Consider the following 19557-nt stretch of genomic DNA (forward strand, 5'->3'; position numbering starts at 1 on the left):
TAATGAATTCTTTTATTTTCCCTTTACAAATTATAAATAACAAATTTACGCAGCGTGCGCTTGTTCGGATTCTATTTTGGACATCTTTTGAATACATTTCAAAGCCGCTTGATGAATTGTTTTGTCCAGAGAATCTGAAAATGAAAGAATCGTACAAATTAAAATTTGTAAGAAGGAAGAAAAAAAAATGTGTGGTTTTAATAGGATCACGGTGAAAGTGAAACTTTTTTCACACTATAGACATTTAACTAAAAATTATCGTATTTGTACGATAATTATCGTATGTATCGTGCGTCACGCGACATGCGCTACACAGACCAAAAAGTTTGAGACGATGTAATAAAAGTTTCACTTTAATATTTTAGAGAAATTAAAGACTTTTTAACGGATATTAAACGCGATTTATTTATTACTGTCTCGACTTTTCGAATACTTTACAGCGAGCGTGGTCACGGGGAGACACGCATTTCCCTCCCTCCCTCCTCGTTTGAAATACGTTGAAAAGTCTTTAATTTCTAAAAAATACTAAGAAAAAATATGTCAATTTTAAACACATGAAATAAAAAATGATAAATTTAAAATAACTAGAACAATCTTATAAAGTTCTCGTTGATGCATAAATAAATAGTTAACACAGTAAATATATCTTCATAATGTTGTAGATTCAGAAGATTTTCCGCTATTTTATATTACTTTATAAAAATCAATCCTAATTTAAAAAGATAAAATAACAAAGGAAATACTCACATATTTTATGCTGTCCTTTGACCGGGAATCGAAGCCGCAGACTTATCGGATTGGAACAGATGAACATATAGGGACTGTCGCCTTCGCCGTCCGGATAACTGCAATGTTTGATATTAAATCATTAAAAATGTCTATTGTTTTATTATTCACGGAATATTTTGTTCAGTAAGTATGTAAAACCGACAAATTCATGTACGAGCTTTAGTATCCATACAAATACTAATAATATTATAAAGCTGAAGAGTTTGTTTGTTTGAACATGCTAATCTCAGGAACTACTGGTCCGATTTGAAAAATTATTTCGGTGTTAGATAGGCCATTTATCGAGGAAGGCTATATATTATTACGCTAAGACCAACAAGAGCCGTGCCACGCGGGTGAAACCGCGCAGTGCAGCTATCCATTCAATAAAATCTTGTTATAATAAACGCAGCCGCTCCCTGAACAAGTAAAACACATACATAAATTAAGAAATTATATTGGGTAATTATAAAAAAAATAACAATAAACACTTGAGAAATTTGGATTTGTAACCATTAGTATTTACTTAATCACAAAAAAGAATAACCCGAGCGGAGCCGGGGCGAACAGCTAGTTAATATTAACAATATAATTTATAGATACTCACATTTTCTCATACTCTTCTTGCGGTAGGCAGTCGTCAACATTGACGCATCCCAGCAAACATCCGGTGGGATAGAATGATGGAAACTTGAATTGCTTTTCTGAAAAAAATTAATAATATAAAAAATCGCTATGCCATACTTTTCGGACGATTCCAAATGGTCACCATACCGAAAAAGTTTGGCGAAACAAAAAATTTTTGCAGACGGTATGGCGACCATTTGGAATCGTCCGAAAAGTATGGCATGGCGATTTTCGTAAATGGCTGCACGACGATGGTTACCTGTGCAAAAGTTAGCCTCGTACAAATGGCTGAATTGTTTTTTTTTAAATCAACACATTCGCTTCGGTATGGCGGGCTGTAAGTCACACCGGAAAAGTATGGCATGACACTACCGCCTACTTCTTTTTTATGGGTTATCGGTAAATTCTAAAATTTTTGTGTTACAAATCGCTATTTTTCCGACGAGTTCGACTAACGCCCACGCGACTAAGCCGCCGGTACCAGCGTTCACACCATCATTTTTCTTTTTGCCATTGAGTACTAAGACCCCTGTAGAACCGCCATCATGTTACAAATGACTCGAAATTTTGTGTCACTATCTCCCGGTCTAAATAGACCATCTTGTATACAACACCCATCTCACCCGGATAGAGCACCCTGTATCTATTCTCCAAGTCCCGGATAAGCCCCGGGTCAGCTGGTTTGACTGTAGCCGCTATCCACAATCTACCGCGATGACTCGTATACCATGTTCGACCTTCGTGTCTAAAAACAAGTTAAAAAAGTATAAGTTAAATATCTATACTTACAGTTAAAAGAGCAATTACATGTAAAATAATTCACAAACAAACTATATGAACACAAAATAAAATGCTAAAAATACTCTCCAAGTGCAGAAAGTGTGTAATATAATAAAGGCTAATTTCTGAATTGAGAATTGGTTTGATTGGGGCTTGAAAAAGACTATCTCGTTGAAAATATATTTAAGCATAGTTTGAGACGTTCATAACTTCAAAAACTCAATACAAAAACCAGCCGTAAGTACCTGTCTAAAAAAAATGTGTGCGTGTACTAGTGTACACACGTAAGAAGTGAAACTTCTTTATGACCTTATTTTTAAAAAAATAATTTACTATGTGCAACTTTACAGAAATACGTCGAATCACGCGTGGTAGGGATAAGAAAAAGATGGCGCGTAACGGAAAAATGTCACGCGTAACGAAAAAATGTTACACTACAGTTTCAATTCAAAAACTTAAAATACTTAACCCGTGACGGGTCCTATGAACAGGCGGTTGTTCATAACTAAAACTCTGACTGTAGCGTCCTGCGTACAACCGCCTGTTCATAACGCGGCCAATGACTTTGAACGTCACCTGTAGCTGCTTACAAGTGAATGTTTCCAGTATAAAAAATATTTCTCTATGCCTTAAACATTTATAATTCGAATCGACACGACTCCGAGACAGGCAATAGAGACCAAAACCACAAAATAAAAAAAAAAAGTGAATCATTGATTGAGTTGCGTCATCGGCCATAGTTTGTGACATTTCTCTTGTTCAACGAATATTTGGATTGTGAATTATGCCGAGAGGAATAATTAGATGAGTGATAATTGAGACGTATATTACTGGAAATTTTACGTAGAATACGTTTATGATATTGGTTTTAGGGATATTTGAAGAATACTCAGTGAAAAAGTGTCTCAACTTTTCAGTGCGGAAGACGCAAAATGGCGCTTTTTTTCTTGTTTGTGAATAATGGATATTTGTTATTATTCATAGTGAAATACGTTGTGTTAAATGTGTGAAAATATAAGTGAATGTATTTGGCAATCGTGTAGTGATATGAAAACGTGAATATGATCATTTGATGACTCACCATTATCATGTAAGTGTTAGTATGTAAGCAATTAAAATTAAAACAAAAGAAAATCAATTTTTTATAATTTTATAGAAAAAATATATCGTCATGATTACATTTTTATGCTATAACTAGTTTCTTCCTCTTTCCAAAAATATATCATACATGGCATATAATTATAGAACAATAGGGTAAATAAAATTTTCAAACTCGGTAGTCATAAAAAAGCTAGATTTCGTAAACTACCTCGACATACTTGGGACACATAACATCTGTGCATAGGACGCGTCACGGGTTAAATATACGGATACCACGACCACACCCTTTAAATAAATAAATAAACAAACTCACAACTTAATCCCCTCCACCAATAGCGACGCCCAGGGTTGGTGCATAGAGAGACACTTGCCGGTATCCACCATCTCTTGTAACTCTGCATCTTGTATGCGAGACTGTGTGGACCACGTGGGTCTGCTTGCTGCGTAGTTGCTGCTTATTGATTCGTCGAACTGTGTGGTGTAATTATTATATTATTTTTTAATGTCAAAAAATAAATAAGCAATGAAAATTTCAGAAACACATACAGAATTTTTGTAATGAAAAACTGAAACTGTATATTCTAAACATTAATTTTAAAAAGAAAAACACCTATATTGTGCATTTTGTTTGATTTAAAAATATATTTAAAAGATGCCTGAAAGGTTGGTTTAAGTTAGCACATCGCTAATTTAGTTGGGTAAAAATGTTACTTATAAATCTACTGTTAATATTTAAATCTATATGTTAAGCTATATTTTCTTTCTATCTGTTTATATTAATGAAACATCAAATACTTAAACAGTTATTATATGATTCAATGATTTCTTAAAGCAAACTAAACTTTCTCCATTTAAAAAACAATAAAAAAAACGAACCTACTACTTACTACTTCAAAACATTAAAATTACCTGCAACAAGTTAGCATTAACACCCGGCGCCACATCCCTATCTGAAGGCATGTTAGCCAATACATCGGTCCTCAACATCTGGTTACCATTCTGATTGCTTGTGGTAATGTTACGAATGTGATCTTCGTCCACGTCGTAGTCGATTGTGTTGTCTTCTACCACTTGACGACCTTTGGGATGTAATGGAAAAATTTCTTTATTAGTTTCCAAAAATGTTATACATAATATAGTTGCATGCTGCATTGAACCCCACACTAGGATCCCCTGTGTTGTGGGGCTCAATCTTTTAATAATAGATTGGTTGTATGTCATGTAATTGATAGAATAGGTTTTATTAGTACCTAAATATATAATAAGTTATCCTATAAATTTCGTAAGTATCTGTATATTTTGTATTATTGTTTTCAATAATTCACCTGTAAATAGGAATCTAGAACAGGCTAATGTGAAAAATGTTATATCACTATTATAATATCTTAAATCTTAATAATGATGTTGGATAACATCTTCCCATCCGCAATTTATTTACAACAATAGAAATTTATGAAAATATGTACATAGGTAGTAGAAAAAATGTAAAAAATGTTTGTAAAATATGTACGGTAAAACTTCACAAGATTGTCCCAAAAATAAAATATTATTATTTTTGATTTCATTATAAATGTAAAATACCATATTATTCATTATCATATCCATTTTATGGCTGTTTTATGTAATAATAAGGGTTTTAAAAAGACCACTCAGACAGCGACAGCACCCCACGCCCCTCTGCAAGCAGAGGGATGAACGATCATCGAGGGCTGGAGCCAGCTGACTCCGCCCGCCTCACGCTCAGGGCACCGCGCCACATCTCATCTTCGTGGCTGGTCTGATCCTACATAATGTAAGAGTTCTCGTGAAGAGCTTACTATAGAAATGATCCTATGAAGTAAGGTCTTGCCGGTACACCCGATATCGGCTCTATTTACTGCATGAGAAAAACACTTCGGTAGCGGGTTGTAGGAATCTTGTTTCGTGACTAGCGACATCTAACCGATGAAGAATAAATAATTCGTGTCATGCTCATGGTACATATTAAATAATAATATATTTTCATTTTTAAGACAAATTAGGGCAATTTCGACAAAGGCTATCTAGTGTGAGAGTTCAATGTTGAAAGCTCTGTTAAAATTAATATATTATATTTTGTTCTAGAATTAAAACAAAAAATGACCTAGATCCCCAGAACTTGTGTTTTTAAAAAAGCGACATCTGTATGTTCGAGAGAATACTGTAAATAATTGTATCACCTCATGAGATCATAGATCACACGATAGCGACATCTAGTGGTGTAGATCATGAATTTTAAAGTAAGTGGGAATTATCAATATCTAGAATCTAGATGTTATAAATTATATTTTAATTTGGTTAAAAAGGATTTTAATAGCAATGCAATAATTATAAATCATAAAACAAACTCAATGAATTGACATTTCACGTTGTATTTTCACTATTTAATTTAAAACTGAACTTCAGTTAAATATCAATTAAAAACATATAAAGTATAAAGTAATTTTTATAGCTATGTTGATCCTGATCACTACCAAAAATATAATTGATTTAAAAAAATAGTACATCTTTTGAGACACAAGCATATTATGTAGATCTTGATCCACATGCCTTCTTAATATCATACTGCGACACTAGATGGCGCTCTAACTAAAAATGTCTATAACGTATTCACTACGGATCGAGGTCAACGCGACGTCACAACTTATTAACGTATCACATCAGCTAGATGTCACTAGTCACGAAATAAGATTCCTACAACCCGCTACCGAAGTGTTTTTCTCATGCAGTAAATAGAGCCGATATCGGGTGTACCGGCAAGACCTTACTTCATAGGATCATTTCTATAGTAAGCTCTTCACGAGAACTCTTACATTATGTAGGATCAGACCAGCCACGAAGATGAGATGTGGCGCGGTGCCCTGAGCGTGAGGCGGGCGGAGTCAGCTGGCTCCAGCCCTCGATGATCGTTCATCCCTCTGCTAGCAGAGGGGCGTGGGGTGCTGTCGCTGTCTGAGTGGTCTTTTTTAAACCCTTATTATACTATATCGTCATACTTTATTTCACAACTACAACAACAACTACAATTACAAAATATGTATACAAAAACGATGGTCCCGTACTAGACAAAAATTTAGATTTTTACCAACTTTTCAATCACATAGCATAATATTCATTAGTGCGTTAATTATTTATCTATATCTAGTCATGAGGAATATTATTTATAAATAATTAACATTTACTGAAAACTTTTTATAGAGAGATTTATAAATGTGATGAACCTGTCTGAAAGAGAAGACTAAATTGTGTGCATAGTGGGAATTTGAAAATTTATTTGATATAATTTTTAAATCACTACATAGTATATAAAACAAATCAAATCGCTTTCTCTGTCCCTATGTATGCTTAAATCTTTAAAATTACACAACGGATTTTGATGCGGTTTTTTTTTAATAGAGAGTGATTCAAGAGGAAGGTTTTAGTATATAATTTACTATGTTTTAGACGAAGAGGGCGAAGCCGCGGGCGGAAAGCTAGTATAAGATATACCATGGACGAATATAATCTAAGATTATACGAATATATCTAGATATTTATTGGGTCCATGGATATACTTATAATACCAAACTATAACATTTCTCATTGTCAAAAATAAGTAAATTCCAATACATAAAAACTTACCAGCAAAATCAAAAGTCATCTTCTTATTAAGCCTGGACGCATGTTTCTTATCATGCAAGGATTGCTGATACTTCTGCAGTTTCTCCTTCTCACTGGCGCTCAACCACACGCTGTTAGCGTTGAAATAGTCACTGTCGTCGTCAGTTACTTTTGTACGACGTTCGCTGTAAAATTAATAATAACGCTTCAATAAGAAAGTTTGAAAAAATTAAATGAGAATGATTTTTTTTTTGTAATTAAAATTAAAATATACTTAACTTTTTTACACAAATCTATAATATAAAAATGAATCGCAAAATGTGTTGGTAAGCGCATGACTCGAGAACGGCTGAACCGATTTCCTTAATTTTTTTTAAATATTCCTTGAAGTATGAGGGTGGTTCTTATGGAGAGAAAACGTAAACATGTACCACGGGCGAAGCCGGGGCGGACCGCTAGTTAATTATATTATTAACATTGAACACATGAAAATTTAAAGATATAGCAGAACATAAATAGTTTTACTTCCTAACAACTCAAGCATAATTATATAAAATTATGTACCATAAAGATTTTATGTAATATAAATCCCAGCTGTACTCTATTATAAATGTAAATTATTTATTTTTCATGTGATTTACAAAATTTGTTATACATTACCTGGTTCTGTCATACTCCAAAAGTCTATTCCTATGAGAAACAGCGGCTTCCCAGCCTTTAGGCCTGCTGCGTTCCATCAGAGACTCCATCAACTTAGCACTCGACTTTGTCTTAGCATTGATTTCTTTTTGCTCTTGGGGAGTGCAAACCTACAAAATAAATTGAAGTAGGTATTATTGCAAATAAAAACTATATACAATAATAATATTATGTTCATCATTTAGAAAACATGTTCTAATGAATGGAGATAAAACCCTTTATTTTTTAAGAAGTAAGAAGTATGATTATGCTTATGCTTACATGAAAAATATCATGCCAAGATGGCAGAATGGATCTTGATTCAATTTTGTACAGACAAAAAGTAGTTGTTGCACTGAAATAGTATACTAATTTTTTTTTCAGATACCCCATGAACAAAGACATATGTAGAGGCTAGTACTATAACAGGACTCACCAAATGTCCACAGAACAGGCAGGGACCAGAACCTTCCTGCTTGCAAACAATGCGTCCACATTGTAGACAATTATTAATGAGCTCATGTTTGGAAGCCTGGCAGTCACAGTGGAGTCTGCCTGCAAATTGAAACATGTAATTTTAACAGGATTAGTAAAATAAATGAGTATCTAAGATTGACTGAAAATTTGTTTCAATGAAAATTTTTTAAAGAAAACAAATCATGGAGGGTTTTAAAAAGAGTACTCTTCAAAGGTTACAAAAAAGAAACAGTTTTTAACAAATTTATGAAAATATGTATGCAGCTTTTAATAAATTCATATTTTTTCATTTATTAAAACATACCTTTTATTAGAACAACTTGGGCATTTTTCCCTTCCTGTGAATAAAGGTTGACAAATTTTGTCTTCTTTTTATTTTTTGTTTCCTCATTGCTTACTGTTTCAGCTGGTTTTACTTCTTTAGTCTCTACTTGTTGTTTATTCTTTGAAATCTTCTTTTTGGGCTGCCTTGGTAAAGAAGATGCTGGAAATTTAAATTAAATTGTTATTTAAAGACTAGCTGTTCCCTGCGGTTTCACCCGCATTGTTCCGCTCCTGTTGGTCTTAGCATAATGATATATAGCCTATAGCCTTCCTGGATAAATGGGCTATCTAACACAAAGAAAGAATTTTTCAAATCGGACCAGTAGTTCCTCAGACTAGCGCATTCAAACAAACAAAAAAACTCTTCAGCATAATAATATTATTATTAGTATTAGTATATTAGTATAGATGAAACAAAATTAGAAAACATTAATAATGCAGATAAATTCTGTAATTTCAGTACTTATATAAATGCATATTTGTTTTCTCGTAAAATATAAATTATTTAATGTTTTGTATTTTAAGTAGGTATATTTTTATACACCATACTTCATACCTTTTGTGGGAAACTTTCTCTTACAAAGCTCATCAAAGAATGTTTTGTGCTGTGAATTGTCAAAGTCTATTAAAGTTTTCATATATTCATTGAGGTCAGCTTGATTTTCTATGGAGAGAACGTATCTGTAAAAAAAAGAAATTCTTTCTCTTAATAGAATTTTTGAAACTCAAATAGGATTAATTCAAACAAGATATGTACTACAACGAATCCTAATTTAATTAGATTGATTTTCTACAAAATATAAAGATGCAAATAATAAAAGAATTAAAACTTACTTGATAAGGTCTTCAGGAACTTCAAAATCTAAAATCCTGGATAAGCTCTCTTTCAACCATTGGTCCATGATGGATAAATTGATATCTTCTCGCACCGTTACCGCTTAAATAGGAGATACCTTACTATTATGTACAAATATCAAGAAATGAAAGAAAAATTAAATAATGTGAATATTATTTGAATTTTGAATTAAATTTTGACATATTGTATTTGTATAATGTATTGACATCAGCAATGTCATTTTCGTGTCTACAGACCAAGAAGCTTATATCCTCTAATACACTGGAGATTGCACTATGACCATTAACTTGAAACAAGAAACTATGACATTCAATGACGTCAGTCATGTTATTTGTCTCTTTCTGTCGAGTGACCACGCTGGTTTGTAAATTCAGGATTTTTCAAAATAGAAAAAACTAAAAATCATGTTCTATAAATAATAACGACATATATTTTTAACAGTATTTATATTATAATATTATGGTCATACTTTATAGGTAGGTACATACAATTTTAATTGGTATAGAATGATAGTTATAAATAACTTTTGGCTACAAAGCTTGGATATGAACCGATATATAGCATTAACATCCTTTGTAAATAGAGGAAAGTTGTGTTTTGCATCAGATGCTGTTTACCAAATTGTTAGCTACTCAGATCTTCTTTTTAAACGCGTTGCTTCGACGGGTCAATTTCAAGCCAGAATCATCAAAGAAAAACTGTTTATAGCAGCCTTGCACAAATTTCAGCTAACTTTACAAAGTTTATTTTTCAAAAGGTATTTTTTTCTGGGTCGTAATCCTCAGTAACCTTGATGGGCACATATATTTCTTTTTATTTTACTTTTTGGAAAGCTGAAATACGTAAAACAAAAAAATATGAGGTAAGTTAAAAAAGTATAAATTTCAATGTAAAAACGAACAATCTTATAACTACATGTGAGTGCAATACCGATGTCATGTGTTGTTTCATTACTGGTAACAATCTTTAAAATGGTGTTCTAAATTTTCATCATAATATTGTTATTACAATATATTCTCTTCGCTATCCATAAAAACTCGTCATCATGGTTACCTTACTTGTTAAATCTGTTTATTGAAAACTTGTTGAAAAATGATAAAGTATTAGGGAAATAACAAATTTAACATGACTGCTTACTAAAATGATGCTAAATTAGACAATTTTTGCCATTGAAATGATTCTAAACAGGTAAATGTATTGAGGTATTGAGGAATATTGTAAATAACGTAAATATACACTTGCCTGTGAAATTCTATGCCAGAATTTGGTGTCCAAACACTTCTGCAATTTTGCACAATACAATGCATTCTTTATATTCGGAAAATATTCATTAAATAAGCAACAATATTAACTTAAATATTCGAAGCGACGCAATTTTTTTGACACACATGCCATATTGACAAAGTGAGAGTTGCTACATTTTTATTATGGTGACTACCCATAATCAGGGAGTATCGCTTTTTAATAATTGGTTCAGATACTTAGTTTATTTAGCATAAATAATAATTGTCTCATCCAACAATGCTTCTGAATGACGTTGTTGGCAATTTATCAACAAACTCATGTACAAAAACTAACCTTTTGCACAGAATATTACAGCATACATACCCCGTTTTCCAATTACAGCACTAGAGCGCATTATGCGGCATAATGCTTAACGTTGAGTGTTCCAACTACAGCAACGCTTCGCACAATCGAGCACTCTTAAAATTAATGCGCGTGAATTGATGCGTGCAATCGATTTATCATTAATTGTTGGAAAAAAATTTAAAGCTTTCGTTTCATTGTAGTTTTTTCGATATAATCAAAGTTAATTCAAATTGTGTTAAAAAAATAAATATAAGTATGGATGAAGGTAAAAACATTGAAAAAAATGTTAATGAAATAATCAAAATCCAAATTACTTAAAATAACCGTAAATAGTTTTCAACCAATTGTTATGTATACCACTTTATTTACACATTAATGAGGTTGTTGCTAACTCTATGAATATTTTTTTTTCAACACTGAACTTAGCGCAACCTGCTGTTGCGTTTCACGTTCCAATTAAGCATCAGCATAATTCGGCATTGTGCGCCACTGAGTCGCATTATGCTCTGTAATTGGAAAACAGCCATAGTAGCCTTGGGAAAACTTCGTATTAACAGTGGCAATACCAAGTTAGGTGTGAAAGTGATAAAAAACATGAACTGGGCAATATTTTCTTGTTACACGTCAAATGTTCATACCGAAATCTCCAGTGTATTAGATATAAGCTTCTTGCTACAGACCTTAAACAATTATTTGACTAATCATAAAATGACAACGCACGTCAGATATCAGCTGGTGCTGGCTGGTGCCAAAAAATCACCGAAGTGGTAAAGAAGAACTGTTGATATTTTTTAAAATTCGATATTTTATCAACAGTCCTATGGGAAAATGGAAATGCAACACTTTGGCAAGAATTTCCTTTTATTAAATTTTCTTGTTGGGTACCTATTGCGGGCTAAACTGTACATTATAGGGCGTAGAGTTGAGAGTCGTAATTTTTTTTATGGTTAGCTATTGTCCTATGGAACCTAAATCTGAAATTTCACACCAAGGAAACTTTTAGTTTTTGAGTTACGAATTTTTGAAAATCGTAAAATTACTATAGAAAGTTACTCCATCTTGTTTTTGTTACGCATAATATTTATTGTTTTGTCAATGTCAACCTGACACACAATACCTGCTTAGTTTGATTCATTTCAAGTACAACATGTCTAACCATTAAGTAGAGTAATTAATTATGTTTAACTTTTTACGAAAAAAAAACGCTCCGAACTCGAAACAAGTTAGGTTAGGTTATGTTAGACTTTTTTTAAACAATCGAGCGGAGCGAGCGCAGCGAGCGGAGCGTCTCGAATTGTTTTACGCCAAATTTGACATTGACAAAATAATAAATATGCGTAACAAAAACAAGATGGAGTAACTTTCTATAGTAATGTTCCGATTTTCAAAAATTCGTAACTCAAAAACTAAAAGTTTCCTTTGTGTGAAATTTCAGATTTGGGTTCCATAGGACAATAGCTAACCACAAAAAAATTGTCGACTCTCAACTCCACGCCCTATAATGTACAGTTTTACCCTATTGCGTTTTTCAAGAAAGTAAAGAGCAGTTAACAGTAAAAGAATACACCTACTTTAGAAACATTGAGACTTAGCATTGAGATAATATTAATATGGAGTCGATACCTCCTACATCACTTATGTTCCGCTCAACATACGTCATCTGGCGTAACTGCACTCAGTCGCTTGCTCGCTCATTGGCGCGAACGTCACGCTCATTTTTTATTTGTTTTAAAGGGAAACGCATCAAATATGCCTACGTGTGTGTTACGATATTGCACAAATAATACGGAAAAGTGCAAAGGAAGGTGCTTTTCATCAGTAAGTAACTAGATAATAATTTTTAAAACTTAGTTAGAGCAAAATTTTTGGCGGGCGACATTTTCTCATAGATTAAAAATTTAAGATATGACATTGGGCATGAAATAAGTGTTGTTAGTAATATTTGCTGGCGTATTTTTTTATAGTATAAAATAATAATTTTACATATTTAGAAAAGCATAGACTGGTTGTTAAGGGGGGTTAGGCGGTCAGCGAAAATTCAGCTATTCGGGCCTGAGGTAAGCGGTGAGGGGGTCCGCGTTTAGTATGGAATCAACGTGCTCGAAACTAAAAATCGTAAGCGCCATTCACATTTTTATCAAAAAGTGAATGAAAATATTTAGTATTTTCTAAATCTAAAACAGTCACGAAATCGAGAAGGTAAATGCCTATGTACTTGTGATTTTATACGAATTATTATCGTAAAATACGGTTGTAATGAGCATTTATATGATATTTTAGAGGTAACTTCAGGATTTTTTTTTATCGAGCAAAAGTTTTCCAATCGTGTTTTGGAAACAGTCATCCCATCACACATACGTTCTGTAATACATATTAGAAATTTCAGTGCGAAAAAACCTCAATACTTTCAATTATAGCTCATAGAAAACAGTCCATTTTTCCGTGTTCACCTACTAAGGGCCCTTAATTGAAAAAAGGTGAAATCATGAAATGAAAATCAATTACTTAATCACCAATTTTTTTTTTATTAATTGATTTTAATCAAGTTTTAAATTGATATTGTATAAGCTACTGACTTGAACGTATAATTGAATTATTATTTATTAATCTGCACTAATATTATAAAGATGAAACTTTGTTTGTTTGTTTGATTGTGATGAATAGGCTCATAAACTACTGGACCGATTTTGATGAAATTTGGCACAGACAATCTTTAGACCCTGAGAAAGAACATAGGCTACTTTTTATTGCGAAATATGGGGCAAAGCCGGGGCGGACCGCTAGTTCAGAGATAAGTAATTAATATTTGTCGGCGTGAAAAGGAATTGGCAAAGTACGCGATGTGACACTTGATGGAGCTAGTGTCGCGTACCGACGGAACGCCGGGGCCGAAGAAGAGGCGCGAAAAAGAACTGTCACTTGTCGTGACTTGTCAGTGGTCTCTTTGTTCGGGAACAATTAGTTTTTCCCTCGGCGGATCGTTTTTGCCCTTTGCCCTTTTGTGTTTATTTAAATTATAGTTTGTAAAGGAATTGCTAATAGAAGTTATAAGAATTATGAATCTTAATCATTCTGATCTCGGCCAACCTCCGACATCAGAAGTTGGATCGGATCCCCACAGCAACATTGGTACTGGAATATCAAGTCAGCAGCAGTCGCAACCAATTTCAAGTGATATGGAAGCTTTCTTGCGAGTGATGCGTGGATTGGTTAATGGCGGAGTGCAAAATCAAACGACGCTCATGAAATACGATCCCGATGACCCCGAAGCGGATATCGAGAGTTGGTGTAGAATAAATGAGGTGTTGGTAAAACATAAGGATACTAAAGGTACCGACCTACTATTAAGTCTGACGCAAGCACTCCGTGGCCGAGCTGCTACTTGCCTTGCAAAAATGAATCCCGATTGTATAACATGGGAAAATGTAAAAGAACATTCAATTGCTAGGTTTTCAAAACCTTTGCTCATGCAAGATTACTTTGAACGTGTTATAACATTCAAAATGAATGACAAAGAGACGGCTGCAGATGCTTGTATGCGCCTTTGGCATCTTATTGAGTCAATACCCGATGCAACTATGAACAACGAGGTTATAACAGGGTTTTGTATCGCTATATTATCTCGTCTAGATAATAATATAAAGAAGGAGTTAAATTCTAATAATATAAATAATAAAACTGAATTATGTCGGGCACTGCGGGGTGTATCATTGAAAAGACAAGTTGATGATGCGAACACAGCCACTGAAAATAAACGCCCACGCTATATAACCAATCGCAATGCAAGTTTTGTTGGTTATTGCCATCGTTGTGGAGAACAGGGGCATAAATCCTTTAATTGTAATAAATTTCAAAGTTCACAGACATTGAAGCCTCGTTCTGAAGAAAAACGTCTTGTCACTTGCTATTCCTGTGGATTGCCTGGTCATGTAGCAAATGCCTGCCCTGCTAAAAATTCATCCTTGGTGACAACAAAAGAAGTCAAGCTGTGTGGCAAGCGGGCGGTAACTGGTGAGCTGCAAGTTGCGGGTATGATTATTCATTTTCTATTTGATTCTGGGTCTGAATGTTCACTCATTAAAGAAGGGCTTGCAAAACTTGTAGATGGTATTAAATTTAATGAATTAGTTTCTTTAATAGGCATTGGGAATACAAATATTATATGTAGGGAACAAATTAAATGCAAGGTAAACATACATAGTGCTAACTATGAGATTCTTTTTCATATTGTAGATGATAAATATTTAACTGAACCAATTATCTTGGGCCGTGATATTATTAACATGGGTGTCCAGGTAGAAATCAATTCAGAGGGTGTCACTATTTTAAAATCTAAATCGTTACAGTTATGTACAAAAGCTTGTCAATCAAATATTATCATGACTCAAATAGATACAGATTTAGTCGGTACTAATAAAGAACGCCTATATGCTATACTAAGTAAATTCGCTGATAGTTTCGTTGAAGGTACGCCGACGATACGAGCTAAAACGGTTGAAATGAAAATAGAATTAATTGATCCGAATAAAACTGTTCAAAGACGTCCCTATAGGTTATCGCCGTCTGAAAGAGATATAGTGAAGGAAAAAATCTCTGAATTATTGGAAGCTGGAGTAATTCGTGAGAGTAACTCCCCGTTTGCTAGTCCGATATTACTTGTAAAAAAGAAGGATGGTGGAAATCGAATGGTAGTAGATTACCGGGAATTAAATGCAAATACTCGCGCAGATAATTATCCTCTTCCTCGTATTAGTGACCAGATTGATAGACTATATGGCGCGAATTTCTTCACTTCTCTTGATATGACTTCTAGTTTTCATTCTATAAGCATAGAACCGCTGTCAGTTGAGCGTACAGCGTTTGTTACACCAGATGGTCAGTTTGAATATCTGGCCATGCCCTTTGGCTTAAAAAATGCACCATCGGTATTTCAGCGAGGTATTCAAGCTGCACTGAGAAACTGTACCTATGCTCAAGTGTACATCGATGACGTCTTAATACCCTCTGTCACTTTAGAACAAGGTTTCGAACGGTTACATGAGATATTAAATGCGCTGACCAGTAACGGTTTCTCTTTAAATATGAAAAAATGTAAATTTTTAAAATCACAAGTTACCTATCTAGGTTATGTAATAAAAGCTGGGGAAATAAGACCTAATCCCAATAAAATTCAAGCTCTTGTAGAGATACCGGCTCCTCAAAATGTTAGTCAAGTACGTCAATTTATTGGATTAGCATCATACTTTCGGCAATTTATTCCTAATTTCTCATCTTTAATGGCGCCTCTATATTCACTGTTGCAAATCAAAGGTGATATTAAGTGGACTGAGGAACACAGTGCCATTCACCAGCGTGTTGTTGACATATTAACTTCAGAGCCTGTACTAGTTATATTTGATCCCGACAAAGATATTGAACTTCATACTGACGCAAGTTCATTAGGTTACGGTGCAATTCTTATTCAGCGATCCAATAAAGTACCACACGTCATTGCGTATTTTAGCCGACGTACATCAGAAGCTGAATCACGCTACCATTCGTACGAGCTGGAAACATTAGCCGTCGTTCGGGCTGTAGAACATTTTCGCCACTATTTATACGGTCGCCATTTTACAGTTCGAACGGATTGCAACGCTTTAAAATCCTCTTCGACCAAACGCGATTTAACTCCACGCGTGCATAGGTGGTGGGCCATATTGCAGGGTTACGACTTTAAAATCGAGTACAAAGAAGGTAGGTTTATGTCGCACGCCGATTTTTTGTCAAGAAATCCTTTGCCTGACTGCGACGTGCGTGAAAACGCAACAATTAATGTCCATAATAGAAAGAACGTTAAAATATTGAATCTGCAAAAGGAGTGGATAGTGGTAGAACAACAACGAGATCATGAAATATCTCAAATTATGTCAAAATGGCGGACTGGAGATCTACCAAATGATCTAGCTGGATCATACGATATTCGTAAAGGTATACTGTACCGCAAGATTCAACGTAATAAGCAAAACTTATGGTTACCTATTGTGCCTAGGTCTTTAGCTTGGTCGTTAATAAGCCATGTTCATTTGGAAATTAAGCACCTAGGATTCGATAAAACGCTCGAAAAATTGTACGATTCATATTGGTTTCCTGGTATGAATAAAGCGGTTAAAAGGTTTGTTGATTCGTGTTTGGTCTGCAAAGCGTGTAAAAACACTTCCGGTTCTCCTCAGATAAGATTGCATCCTATACCCAAAGTCTCTTGCCCCTGGCATACTATCCATATTGATATAAGCGGTAAACTTAGTGGTAAAAGTCAGAGAAAAGAATACGTGACGGTTATTATAGATGCATTTACAAAGTATGTTCTTTTACGACACACTCTGCGCTTGGACGCTAACTGTGCTGTCGAAAGTTTAAGACAAGCCATACATTTGTTCGGTGTGCCCAAACGTGTGGTCGCTGACCAAGGCCGTTGCTTTATTAGCTCTGAGTTTAAACAAATTTGCTCTGAAAATAATATTGAGTTACATTTTATTGCTGTTGGTGCAAGTAGAGCAAACGGCCAGGTTGAGCGTGTTATGCAAACATTAAAAAACATGTTAACTGTTGTGGAAAACAGCACAGATAGTGTTTGGCGAGATGAATTAGGTGATATTCAATTAGTAATGAACACAACAAGATGTAGAGTGACGGGGTATACGCCCACGGAATTGATGTTCGGTACGAAGGCTCTAACTCCTGGTTTATCCAAAATTTCTTGCGATAATGATGATAGTCGGTTGAATCTTGATGAAATTCGGGAAAACGCCTGTAAAAGTATAGAAGCAGTAGCGAATCATGATAAAGAACGCTTCGATAAAACTAAAGCACGTATCAAACATTTTAAACAAGGTGATTTCGTATTTTTGAAAAATAGTGAACGAAACCAAACAAAATTAGATCGTAAATTTCGGGGACCCTTTAAAATCATTAGTATTTTAGAAAATGACCGTTATGAATTGCAACATGTAGATGGCTCTAAGAGAATTTATAAATACCCCCATGAAAGCTTGCGTGAAGTTCCCAGAGGAAGGGCAGGCTTAACCGAATTAGCGGAAGCGCTTTGTGAACAGGCTCTTAATGAAGATACCGTGTCGGCGACTAATGATAATGCGGACAGTGTTCGAATTGATGATTCAGCAGTTAGTGACGTTGTTGTGAATCAATCAATAAGCAAGGACGATAAAATTGATGATGATGATACTGTATCCCTATATAGAATTTGCGATGAGGATAGCGACGGTGAAGGTTCGACAGCTACTCGTTTAGCTGATCAAATTGATGATGATGATTTGGTTAATGTGTGGAGAATATGTGATGATCAAGGTAATTTGCTACAGTAGTTTCTAAAGTTGGAAGCTAGCTGGGCATAGAGTAATGGGAGAGTTATTACAGCGATAGCCAGTAGTCTCGTGTTCGGGACTAGCTGGATGTATCGGTTTCAATGATACTTAATGACTTATCGAGCTGCAGTATTCTCATGAGTAACTGCAATCTTCTACAGTGCCTCATACCATAGGTATGATGGCTTTAAGAGGTTTCGCAGGAATTGAATGGGTGCTGCTGAGGTATTCCTTAATGAGAGTGTTTTCCTAATATGTGGTCCTTTTCAGATGAGTAACGACTAGGCATATGCTGGACTCGGACGTAAGATGATTAACGCCCGAGGCCGGGCGTCTGTCAGGAAGGCCGTGTCGGCGTGAAAAGGAATTGGCAAAGTACGCGATGTGACACTTGATGGAGCTAGTGTCGCGTACCGACGGAACGCCGGGGCCGAAGAAGAGGCGCGAAAAAGAACTGTCACTTGTCGTGACTTGTCAGTGGTCTCTTTGTTCGGGAACAATTAGTTTTTCCCTCGGCGGATCGTTTTTGCCCTTTGCCCTTTTGTGTTTATTTAAATTATAGTTTGTAAAGGAATTGCTAATAAAAGTTATAAGAATTATGAATCTTAATCATTCTGATCTCGGCCAACCTCCGACATATTTTTTTCTATTCAAGGTTTCCATGTCTGGGCCGTGAAGAAAGGGGAAAATGGGTAAAATTTGTCCAAAACAACCGCAGTGAAGAAACCGTTACCATCCGATAGAACTTGCGTCTGTTCATTGCATTTTCGCGATGAGGATAAATATACCACAAAAGCGGGAAGGCGTTTTCTAAAGAAGTCTGCTGTTCCTTGTATTGATGTTAGTAATAATAATAAAATTTTACGGATTTGTATAACAAATAAAATATTATTTTAGCCATCACTAACATTATTATTATTTTATTTATTTTAGCCGAAGGTGTGCTACAATAGTACTGGAACAATACAAGTAATTTCTGAGCCGGGAACATGTTCTGAGGATGATGAACTAAATAAACACAATTTTTACACGGCTTTTATTTTTTTTCTAAAAAAGGCTCAATTTGTAAGGAATTAAACTTCCCATAGCCCTGACTGAACCTAAAACCCGAAAAAAATTAAATTATTCCATATGACGTCACTATTTACATCATCCTATATTATATGCCAGATATTGTTAGCCCCGCGTAGTAAAGTCAGTTTATACCTAAAATAAATATTAAGTAAGTACAAAGAAAATTTCAAGTCAACGTGCATGTAAGGAGTGGTACCCAATAAAATAGACAGAATGAAACAAAGTGTCGCCTCTATAGCGGTGAGTCAGTGGCATCGCATAATCTATGACTGTCTAGACTCTAGCCGCCATTCGCGCGCCCCG

At 34.7% G+C, this 19557-nt stretch overlaps 1 protein-coding gene, 1 long non-coding RNA gene and 2 other non-coding genes across 4 annotated transcripts; 2 read left to right on the top strand and 2 right to left on the bottom strand.

Annotated features, from left to right (window-relative positions):
• On the bottom strand, nt 1-9388 carry LOC123699146 (activating signal cointegrator 1). The gene is made up of 12 exons (XM_045646026.1): nt 9208-9388; nt 8930-9054; nt 8354-8533; nt 8009-8127; nt 7555-7703; nt 6916-7079; nt 4186-4355; nt 3590-3747; nt 2019-2140; nt 1376-1472; nt 748-845; nt 1-134 (listed from the first exon to the last, which is right to left on the bottom strand). Exons 1-12 carry the CDS (start codon nt 9273-9275, stop codon nt 46-48), a joined length of 1539 nt encoding a protein of 512 aa, XP_045501982.1. The 5' UTR covers nt 9276-9388; the 3' UTR covers nt 1-45.
• On the bottom strand, nt 4921-5123 carry LOC123699414. The gene has a single exon (XR_006752520.1). It is a non-coding gene; the product is annotated as a small nucleolar RNA U3 (small nucleolar RNA).
• Nucleotides 6053-6255, top strand: LOC123699415. Its single transcript, XR_006752521.1, has one exon. It is a non-coding gene; the product is annotated as a small nucleolar RNA U3 (small nucleolar RNA).
• A 9475-nt stretch (nt 9389-18863) lies between the features above and the next one.
• LOC123698978 lies at nt 18864-19213 on the top strand. Its single transcript, XR_006752476.1, has 2 exons — nt 18864-19020; nt 19114-19213. It is a non-coding gene; the product is annotated as an uncharacterized LOC123698978 (long non-coding RNA).
• The last annotated feature ends 344 nt before the right edge of the window (nt 19214-19557 follow it).

Source organism: Colias croceus, chromosome 17, assembly GCF_905220415.1.
Source record: "Colias croceus chromosome 17, ilColCroc2.1".
Taxonomy (NCBI): Eukaryota; Metazoa; Arthropoda; class Insecta; order Lepidoptera; family Pieridae; genus Colias; species Colias croceus.

Bases quoted from the DNA above. Each gene is read 5' to 3' on its own strand.
- LOC123699146 (XM_045646026.1), bottom strand. From the start codon at position 9,275: ATGGACCAATGGTTGAAAGAGAGCTTATCCAGGATTTTAGATTTTGAA. The intron at 3,748-4,185 runs GTAATTTTAATG...TACACCACACAG, and splicing joins TTAATGCTAACTTGTTGCAG to TTCGACGAATCAATAAGCAG. The intron at 1,473-2,018 runs GTGAGATGGGTG...AATTTTTTTCAG, and splicing joins ATACAGGGTGCTCTATCCGG to AAAAGCAATTCAAGTTTCCA.